Source organism: Somniosus microcephalus, chromosome 7, assembly GCF_052327205.1.
Source record: "Somniosus microcephalus isolate GS21.2 chromosome 7, FLI_Smic_1.0, whole genome shotgun sequence".
NCBI classification, from domain to species: domain Eukaryota; kingdom Metazoa; phylum Chordata; class Chondrichthyes; order Squaliformes; family Somniosidae; genus Somniosus; species Somniosus microcephalus.
In genome coordinates, this window is record NC_140993.1 from 32,261,158 (window position 1) to 32,272,141 (window position 10,984).

The 10,984-nt window shown below is 45.6% G+C and overlaps 1 protein-coding gene across 9 annotated transcripts in view; it reads left to right on the top strand.

The window, feature by feature from the left end:
* The window catches only part of ppp4r1 (protein phosphatase 4, regulatory subunit 1), a 102,958-nt gene that overhangs the window by 87,149 nt on the left and 4,825 nt on the right, over positions 1-10,984 (top strand). For 6 of the 9 annotated variants that reach the window (XM_085992365.1, XM_085992361.1, XM_085992363.1 and 3 more), the window contains 3 exons: positions 616-736; positions 6,668-6,802; positions 8,018-8,159. In XM_085992365.1, the coding sequence (XP_085848491.1) occupies positions 616-736; positions 6,668-6,802; positions 8,018-8,159 (398 nt within the window). Of the gene's footprint in view, positions 1-615; positions 737-6,667; positions 6,803-8,017; positions 8,160-10,984 lie in introns of those variants that run through there. The other 3 variants (XR_015078961.1, XM_085992367.1, XR_015078960.1) reach the window with 2 other exon arrangements.

The window sequence follows — 10,984 nt, forward strand, 5'->3', positions numbered from 1 at the left end:
ACTGGGAGTAATTCCATGAAAATTAAGTCTTTGATATTGCAACTTACATTGTTGATTTGATTCTATAAAATGAATAAAATATCAAAGTGAAGCTGCTCCACCCTTCGAGTGGCAGGTTGGTACTCCCTTAGTGAGTTTCTCATTTTGTTCATATCAGTCAAAGGTGATGGCTGGGTGTTTCCCCTAGCGAGAGGTGAATCTTGTTATGGGTGAGGCACAGCTGATCATGTATCTCCTTGTGGTCACAGAACAGCTTTGGCAGAGAGCGTATTGTCTGTTTGCACAACCTGTTGGTCAAGGTGCGGCTCATGGTAGAGGGGGGAAAACATTTCGAAATGGATCTCATTGAAGAATGAATGTGGCCTAAAACAATACGTAATTGCATTCTCATTTTTCTCTTCTATCCCTTACTGTCTTTCTCCTGTTAGTTCTCTCGCTCCCTCGTATGTCACTCGCGTGCCATTCATTCTTATTTGTTCACATTTTATTGCCGACATTCATTTTCTTCTTGCCTCCTGTCTCATCTCTCCCCTCCCCACTAGATTAGCATGCAGTGGAACAAATGTTTTGCATAACTAGTGTAGGTTTTGACTCTTTCCAATCTCTTTATTTTAGGCAACTGATTTTGCTGTTAGTACTGTACAACCCCAAAGATGTGTATGACTACCTACGACCCATATCACTCAGTCTCTGTGCCGATAAGGTTTCTTCGGTCCGATGGATTGCCTACCGACTGGTAAGCTTAACAATTGCTGATGGAAATAACTGTGAGGGTCTCCTTGGCAATGCAGTGAGTAAATGCACTTCCTCGTGTGCGCACAGGCTGGGAAGGCACCAGGTTTCATTCCTGGTCTTTGCTGAGCGCAGTGATTCATGTTGGAGAGGGTTCATGTGCGAGCATGAAACGAAGACTGAATCGGACCCAGCACTGATGATTCCTCCCCCCCCCCCCCCCCCCCATAGAAACATAGAAATTTATGGCACAGAAGGAGGCCATTCAGCCCATCGTGTCTGCGCCAGCCGAAAGATCCACCCTAATCCCACTTTCCAGCTCTTGGTCCGTAGCCTTGTAGGCTACGGCACTTCAAGTACTTTTTAAATGTGATGAGGGTTTCTGCCTCTACCACCCTTTCAGGCTGAGTTCCAGACCCCCACAAAAGTTGTGTAAAAACCCCCACGAAAGGGTGAAAAAAGTTGTCTTCAACTTCCCTCTAATCCTTCTACCAATTACTTTAAATCTCTGACCCCTGCTTACTGACCTCTGCTAAGAGAAATAGGTCCTTCCTATCCACTCTATCTCGGCCCCTCATAACTTTATACACCTCAAATTAAGTCTCCCCTCAGCCTCCTCTGTTCCAAAGAAAACAACCCCAGTCTCTCCAATCTTTCCTCATAGCTAAAATTCTCCAGCCCAGGCAACATCCTCATAAATCTCCTCTCTCTTTCCTGTAATGGAGCACTCGCTGTTTAGACTCTCTCACAGGAAGAGTGGCCACGTGAGTGATGCTGTAGAGCAGCCAGTGGAACCACATTCTAGCATGGGGGAAAAGAAAGGCCTTGCACCTGGTTGTGACCTCGGGATGTCCCAGTGTGCTTCACTTACAATGAACCACTTTTGAAGTTTTCGTTATTATGTTGGCAAACACTGCTACCATTTGCACACAGCTAGATCCCACAAACAGTAAAGGTGACTGCCCGGAATAATTTTGGTTTTGGTAGTGTCAGTTGAGGTAAAAATGTTAACCAGGACTCCAAAAGAACTCGCTGCTCCTTTTTTGAATAGTGCTATGGGATCTTTTTATGTCCATCAGAACTGCCAGTAACAGTCTCAGTTTAACATCTCATCCAAAAGATTGCACCTCTGATAATGCTGCATTCGCTCAGTATTGCACTGAAGTGTCAGCCTAGTTTATGTGCTCAAGTGTTGGACCAGGGTTTGAACTCACGACCCTCTGACTCCGAGGTAAGTGCTGCCAACTGAGACTAACTCGAGGGGCAGAAATGAAGGGAGGGATAGAGCAATAAATAAGTCGAGCCGCAGCGGCGAGGCAGCCTAAACGGGCTCCACAGGCAACATTCCAAGGGGAGGTCAGAATTCAAAAGTGACATCACAGCCAAGCTGGTAGGTGATTGGCTGGTTGGTGAGTACTTTTCCTTCCCTTTTAAGCCTTTATAAGTTGGTAAGTTCAATTAAATAGAGGTGTGATATTCATCATCTAGAATCGGGGCAGAGGGTATTTAAAAATAATAATTTTAATTAATTACATAGAATGGGAGAGCAGGTGATGTGTTATTGCTGCAATATGTGGGAGCTGGTGGACACAATTGATGTTCACTGATCACGTGCAGTAAGTGCTGGATGCTCGAGGAACTCTGGCTCTGTGTTGATGAGCTGGAATCCGAGCTTCAAACACTGCGACACATCAGGGAGGGGGAGAGTTACCTGGACTCTGTGTTCCAGGAAGTAGTCACATCAATTAGATTAACTAATTCCGATGTAGTCCGTGGTCAGGGACAGGAGGGTGTGACTATGAGTGAGGCAGGTACGGGGATCCAGGAGGTAGTGCTGGAGGAACCGCAGCCCTTGCTCTTGTCCAACAGATTCGAGGCTCTTGCTCCCTGTGAGGACGGGAATGGGGACTGCAGGGAGGATGAGCAACCTGGCCACAGCACTGTGGAATGAGGGGCCATTCAAGTGGGGGGAGTAAAAAGAAATGCTGTAGTGGTAGGGGATAGTATCATTAGGGGGATAGATAGGGTTCTTTGCAGCCGAGAGCGAGAGTCCCAAAGGTTGTGTTGCCTGCCCGGTGCCAGGGTTAAGGACATCTCCTCTGGGCTGGAGAGAAACTTGGAGGGGGAGGATCCAGTTGTCGTGGTCCATGTTGGTACCAACGACATAGATAGGACAAGGAAAGAGGTTCTGCTGAGGGAGTATGAGCAGCTAGGGGTCAAATTAAAAAGCAGAACCACAAGGGTAATAATCTCTGGATTACTACCTGAGCCACGAGCAAATTTGGCTAGGGTAAATAAAATCAGAGTTAAATGCGTGGCTCAAAGACTGGTGTGGGAGAAATGGGTTTTGCTTCTTGGGACACTGGCACCAGTACTGGGACAGGAGAGAGCTGTTCCGTTGGGACGGACTTCACTTGGCCAGTGTTGGGACTAGAATCCTGGCGAATCGAATAACTAGGGTGGTAGAGAGGGCTTTAAACGAATTAGTGAGGGGGAGGTTTCAAGAGAGCGAAAAATAAAAATGTCAGCGGAGAAGGCAATAGAGCAAGGTAGCAGTGGGGGAATTAAAAACCACTGTCAGGAAGGGACAGAATATATAAAGGTAAAGGGAGTAAAAGCAGGAATAAATTGTCACAAAACATATTTAAAAGTTCTTTATCTGAATGCATGCAGCATTCGTAACAAAATAGACAAGTTGACAGTACAAATAACTACACATGGGTATGATCTGGTGGCCATTACGGAGACATGGCTGCAGGGTGACCATGACTGGGAACTAAACACCCAGGGGTATTTGACTATTAAGAAGGACAGATAGGGAGGTGGGGTGGCTGTGTTAATAAAGGATGGAATCACTGCAATAGTGAGAAATTATATTGGGTCAAAGGATCAGGATAGTGAAACGGTTTGGGTGGAGATAAGGAATAATAAGGGGAATAAGTCACTAGTGGGCGTAGTCTATTGGCCTCCTAACAGTTGCAACTCTATTGGTCGGAGTATAAATCAGGAAATCGTTGGGGCTTGTAATAAGGGAACAGCATGGGCAATTTTAACTTTCATATTGACTGGACAAATCAAATTGGGCAGGGCAGCCTTGAGGAAGAGTTCATAGAGTGCATTAGGGATGGGTTCCTTGAGCAGTATGTTACTGAACCAACCAGGGGGCAGGCAATCTTGGATCTGGTCCTGTGTAATGAGACCGGATTAATTTTTTTTAAATGTCCTAGTAAAGGATCCCTTTGGAATGAGTGACCATAATATGGTTGAATTCCAAATTCAGTTGGAGGGTGAGAGAATTGGATCTCAAACCAGCGTAGTAAGCTTAAATAAAGGAGACTATGAAGGTATGAGAGTAGAATTGACTAAAGTGGACTGGGAAAATAGATTAAAGTGTAAGACGGTACATGAGCAGTGGTGTACATTCAAGGAGATATTTCACAATTTTCAAGAAAAATATATTCCACTGAGGAAAAAGGGATGTAAAAGAAAAGACAGCCATCCGTGGCTAAGTAAAGTAATAAAGGATAGTATCCGACTGAAAACAAGGGCATATAAAGTAGCCAAATCTAGTGGGAGGATAGAAGATTGGGAAGCATTTAAAAGCCAGCAAAGAATAACTAAAAGATTAAGAAAGGGAAGATTATGAAAGTAAACTAGCAAAAAATATAAAAACAGATAGCAAAAGTTTCTACAGTTATATAAAAAGAAAAAGGGTGGCTAAAGTGAATGTTGGTCCCTTAGAGGACGAGACCGGGAAATTAGTGGTGGGGAACATGGAGTTGGCAGAAACGCTGAACAAATATTTTGTATCAGTCTTTACAGTAGAGGACACAAAATATCCCAACACTGGACAAACGGGGAGCTATGGGGGGGAGGAGCTAATCACGATTAAAATCACTAAGGAGATGGTACTCGGTAAGATAATGGGACTTAAGGCGGATAAATCCCCTGGACCTGATGGCTTACATCCTAGGGTCTTGAGAGAAGTAGCGGTAGGGATTGCGGATGCATTGGTAATTTTCCAAAACTCCCTGGATTCAGGAAAGGTCCCAGCAGATTGGAAAACTACTAGTGTAACGCCCTTATTTAAAAAGGGAGGTAGACAAAAGGCTGGAAACTATAGACCAGTTAGCCTAACATCTGTGGTTGGTAAAATGTTGGAGTCCATTATTAAGGAAGCAGTAACAGGACATTTGGATAAGCATAATTTAATCGGACAGAGTCAGCATGGTTTTATGAAGGGGAAGTCACTTCCAAAAGGCATTTGACAAGGTGCCACACAAGATTACTGTACAAGATAAAAAAATCACGGGATTGGGGGTAATATACTGGCATGGGTGGAAGATTGGCTATCTAACAGAAAACAAAGAGTTGGGATAAATGGTTCATTCTCGGGTTGGCAGTCAGTGACTAGTGGTGTTCCGCAGGGGTCAGTGCTGGGACTCCAACTCTTTACAATCCATATTAACGATTTGGAGGAGGGGACCAAGTGCTACGTATCCAAGTTTGCCGACGATACAAAGATGGGAGGGAAAGCAGTGAGTGAGGAGGACATAAAAAACCTGCAAAAGGACATAGACAGGCTAAGTGAGTGGGCAGAAATTTGGCAGATGGAATATAATGTTGGAAAGTGTGAGGTTATGCACTTTGGCAGAAAAAAATCAAAGAGCAAGTTATTATCTAAATGGAGAGAAACTGCAAAGTGCTACAGTACAAAGGGATCTGGGGGCCCTGGTGCATGAAACACAGAAGGTTAGTATGCAGGTACAGCAGGTGATCAGGAAGGCCAATGGAATCTTGGCTTTTATTGCAAAGGGGATGGAGTATAAAAGCAGGGAAGTCTTGCTTCAGTTATACAAGGTACTGGTGAAGCCACACCTGGAATACTGCGTACAGTTTTGGTTTCCATATTTAAGAAAAGATATACTTGCTCTCGAGGCAGTTCCGAGAAGGTTCACTCGGTTGATTCTGGAGATGAGGGGGTTGACTTATGAGGAAAGGTTGAGTAGGTTGGGCCTCTACTCATTGGAGTTCAGAAGAATGAGAGGCGATCTTATCGAAACATATAAGATTGTGAGGGGGCTTGATCGGGTGGATGCGGGGAGGATGTTTCCACTGATGGGTGAGACTAGAACTAGGGAGCATAATCTTAGAATAAGGGGCTGCCCTTTCAAAACTGAGATGAGGAGAAACTTCTTCACTCAGAGGGTAGTAAATCTATGGAATTTGCTACCCCAGAGAGCTGTGGAAGCTGCAACATTAAATAAATTTAAAACAGAGATAGACAGTTTCCTAGCTGATAAGGGAATTAGGGGTTACGGGGAGCGGGCAGGGAAGTGGATGTGAGTCTAGGTTCGGATCAGCCATGATCCTATTGAATGGCGGAACAGGCCCGAGGGGCCGTATGGCCTACTCTTGCTCCTACTTCTTATGTTCTTAATTTGCCCTGCTGTGAAACTGTTCCATTTGTTGCACAGTTGAAGGTTTTAGAGTGTCGAGGCTGCCTGAATCTCAAATGTACCAATCGTACTTGCTGCTAGTTTAAGCAGTGCATCACCCAGTGGCTAGACGCCTAATAGACGCAAAATCTCTCGTACTGAGAAATGGAAACCGAATCTGTGCAGTAAATATGCATCACTCTCTGGGTGGGGGCCACCTCCTCTCGCTGTCGCCTTGCCAATGCTCCCTAGTTTCCAGGGAACCCATGCAGCCAGCTTTTCAATACAAAAACCACGCATGCGGGGTATTTTGAATGGCCCATGTAGCCCCTTTAAAGGGGCCGCACGGCGCCAAACACAAAAGGAACATTGCTCCTCACCCCGCCGCCTCGTCTAGTGTGTTTGCAACCCCATGGCTTTAGAAAACGTTTGAAATAATATTTGCTGCTTGCAAGAAAAGTGACACTAATAATTGAGTATACCTGTGTTCTTTGCAGGTGGGTGAGATGATTAGAAAATTCTATGCAGCTTCAACTCCTGCATTAGCAGTGGACTTTATTAACGAGCTTGTTGCTAAGTTTTGCCATTGTGCAAAATGGTCAGGTCGTCAAGCCTTTATCTTTGTCTGTCAGGTAAGAGACTCCAGAAACGACCTGCATAGTACTGTTACTGTAAACTGAGCCCCACCCTGATCGCCTGCTATTTCTCTTATCTGTGTGTATGGCATATGTAGTGCAGCCTCCGCACAATTATTTGTAATCACTATATAAATATACAGTTGAGATTTTGCCCTTGTATTCATAGCATTTTGCAGCGCAGAAGAATGGCATTTGGCCCATCATGCCTGTGCAGAATCTTTGAAAGTGCTATCCAGTTAGTATTGGGAGCTTATACAAAGCTAGTTTCAAACGTGAGCAGAGTGTCACTATAAAGATTTTCTAAAATCCTCCTGTTACTGAAACCTGGCAGTACAGGTAGACTACCCTTTATCCGGACTTCCGAAAACCGAAACCCTCTAAAAACCGAAGGTTTTTTCGTTCAGCGTAAGTCGTGCGTACGAACGAAAAAACCTTCGGTTTTTAGAGGGTTCCGGTTTCGGAAGTTCGGATAAAGGGCAAGTCGTGCGCACGGCCCCGACAACCGCGGACCCCACCGGCCCCGACAACCGCCGGTCCCGACAACCGCGGACCCCGCCGGTCCCGACAACCGCCGACCCCGCCAGCCCCGACAACCGCCGACCCCCCCCCCCCCCCTGCGGACCCCACCGGCCCCGACAACCGCCGGTCCCGACAACCGCGGACCCCACCGGCCCCGACAACCGCCGGTCCCGACAACCGCCGACCCCCCCCCCCCCCCCCCCCCCCCCCCCCCCGCGGACCCCACCGGCCCCGACAACCGCCGACCCCCCCCCCCCCCCCCCCCCCCGCCGGCCCCGACAACCGCCGACCCCCCCCCCCCCGCCGGCCCCGACCCCCGCCGACCCCGACTGACTTACGCTGAGCGTCAGCGTAAGTCGTGCGCACGACCCCCTGCCGACCCACCTTCCGAAATCCGAAATTCTCCTTTATCCGAAACTCGGCTGGTCCCGAGGTTTTCGGATAAAGGATAGTCTACCTGTACCATTTTCCAGGTACAAGGAGTGTTTTCTGTAATTTACACGCTACCCACACTGAGCATGTATGAGAGGGGTAAGTGCCCCTAAGTGCAGTTGTAAAATTATAATTCGGTGCTATTTCCTATAGAACTAGAAAGCTTTCAGCTGTTAATTGTCAGTTTTGCTTTGTGCACATAAACATTGCATATTAAAGGATCCATTTTTCTACATATAATTCTCTTTTTAAATACAGGCTGTGATTGAAGATGATTATATCCCGATAGAGCAGTTTGCTGAGCACTTGATGCCACACTTGCTACAGTTGGCATCTGATCCTGTTCCAAACGTCAGAGTGTTACTAGCAAAAACTTTAAGACAAACACTATTGGAAAAAGGTGAGGTCTTTTGGTGTCTGTTTCTATGCCAGTAGCATCAGTATTCTCACTAGTTGCATTTCTCTTTTTTTCAAATGGAAGATTTTATTCATAATACTTGCTTTGGTATTAGAAACACTTGAGGTTGACCTGAACATTATAATCTTGATGGATTAATCATGATGTGTCAGCTGTGGCTCTGTTGGTAGCACCCTCGCTTCGGAGGTTGTGGGTTCAAATCCCACTCGAGACTTGAGCGCACAAATGTAGGCTGACCCTCCAGTGGAGTGCTGCACTGTTGGAGGTGCCGTCTTTCAGATACAACCTTCAACAGAGGTCCCGTCTGCGCTCTCAGGTGGGCATAAAAGATCCTATGGCACTATTTCGAAGAAGAGCAGGGTATTTATCCCCAGTATCTGAGCCAATGTTTGTCCCTCAATCCATCCATATCAATAAAACAGATTATCGTATTGCTGGTTTGTGGGAGCTTGCTGTCTGCAAATTGGCTGCCAAGTTTCCTACATTACAACAGTGACTGCACTTCAAAAAGTACTTCATTGGCTGTAAAGCGCTTTGGGATGTCCGGTGGTCATGAAAGGTGCTATATAAATGCAAGTCTTTTTTCTTAATTTGTTTTTGCATTTTGGTAACCATGACTGAGTAACCATCTCCTAGCTTGATCAGCCTCAAATGTTGTCTCTTTTTGTCAAATTTTGTCCCCTCTTGCCAATCCTTCAGATAATTCAGATAAATAAATCCATCTCAATAGACATTGAGCTTAGATGGAATGACAGTGTACATAAGAACATGGAGCAGGAGTAGGCCATTCGGCCCTTCGGGCCTGCTCCGCCATTCAATGAGATCATGGCTGATCTTCTGCCTCAACTCCATTCACCGGCCCTATCGTCATATCCTAATCAGAAATCTATCGACTTCTGTTTTAAATATACCCAATGACTGAGCCTCCACAGCCCTCTGGGGTAGAGAATTCCAAAGATTCACCACCCTCTATGAAGAAATTTCTTTTCCTCTCAGTCCTGAATGGCCTACCCTTTTATCCTGAGGCTGTGGCCCCTGGTTCTAGACTCCCCAGCCAAGGGAAACATTCTCCCAGCATCCACCATCAAGCCCTGTAATAATTTTGTATGCTTCAATGAGATCCCTTCTCATTCATCTGAATTCAAGAGAATACAGGCCTAGTTTACTCAATCTCTTCTCATACGACAGTCCCGCCATCCCAGGAATCAATCTTGTGAACCTTCATTGCACTCCCTCTATGGCAAGTATATCCTTCCTTAGGTAAGGAGACCAAAATTGTACACAGTACTCCAGGTGTGGCCTCACCAAGGCCCTATATAATTGGAGTAAGACTTCTTGACTCCTGTACTCAAATCCTTATAATGAAGGCCAGCATATCATTTACCTTCCTAATGGCTTGCTGCACCTGCACATTCACTTTCAGTGACTCATGTACAAGGACACCCAGGTTCCTTTGAGCATCTGCATTCCCCAATCTTTCACCATTTAGGAAATACTCTGCCTTTCTGTTTTTTCTACCAAAGTGGATAACTTCACATTATAATCCATTTGCCATGTTCTTGCCCACTCACTGAGCCTGTCGAGATCCCCTTGAAGCTTCTTCACAACTGCCACTGCCACCTAGCTTTGTGTCATCAGCAAATTTGGAAATGTTACATTTAGTCCCCTCATTCAAATCATTGATGTAGATTGTGAATAGCTGGGGCCCAAGTACCGATCCTTGTGGTACCACACTAGTCACAGCCTGCCATCCTGAAAAAGACCCGTTTATCCCTACTCTTTGTTTTCTGTCTGTTAAGCAAATCTCAATCCATGCTAGCATATTACCCCCAATTCCATGTGCCCTAATTTTGTTCACCAACCTCTTGTGTGGGACCTTATCAAAGGCCTTCTGAAAATCCAAATACACCACATCTACCAGTACCCCTTTGCCTACTCCACTAGTTACATCCTCAAAGAACTCCAGTAGGTTTGTCAAACAGGACTTCCCTTCCATAAATCCATGTTGACTCTACCCAATCTTACAATTAGTTTCTCAGTGCCCAGTTATTGCATCCTTTTTAATAGATTCCAGCATTTTCCCAACTACTGATGTGAGGCTAACAGGTCTGTAGTTCCCCGTTTTCTCTCTCTCCTTTCTTAAATAGCGGGGTTACATTTGCTATCCTCCAATCTGCAGAATCGTTCCAGAATCTATAGAATTTTGGAAGATGACAACCAATGCGTCCACTATCCCAATGGCCACCTCTTTCAAAACCCTAGGATGTAGGTCATCCGGTCCTTGGGATTTATTGACTTTTAGTCCCATTAATTTTGCTAGTACAGGAAACTTTGTGCTATCCGGCACCGACGGGACCGAGCTGGTGCCGTCCCATCAAAACTGCCGGACAAACCAGCGCTAATGTTGAAACATACGGAGCTTTGAGCTCCATATCTGGCAACAAACCCTGTTGCCTTCTAAACAGTCGGCCGCACCTTGCAAGCGTCTCTGTAGCTTAGCAACAGCTTCAGCGAGACCTTGCAGAGCCTGACTTGGTGGGGGGGGAAAAAAAGCAACGAAAAGAAAAAAAACCTAACGAAACGGCTCCTGATTTTTGCCGGTGGATCGAGCATTCCGGACAGTTAACCTCCGGATAAACCAAAGTTTCCTGTGTTTTTTTACTAATAATTTCTTTAAGTTCCTCATTTTCACCACACCCTTGGTTTTCTCGTATTTCTGGGAAATTTTTTGTGTCTCCTCCGTGAAGTCAGAAACAAAGTATTTATTTAATTTCTCTTCCATTTCCTCATTCCCCATTATAAATTCT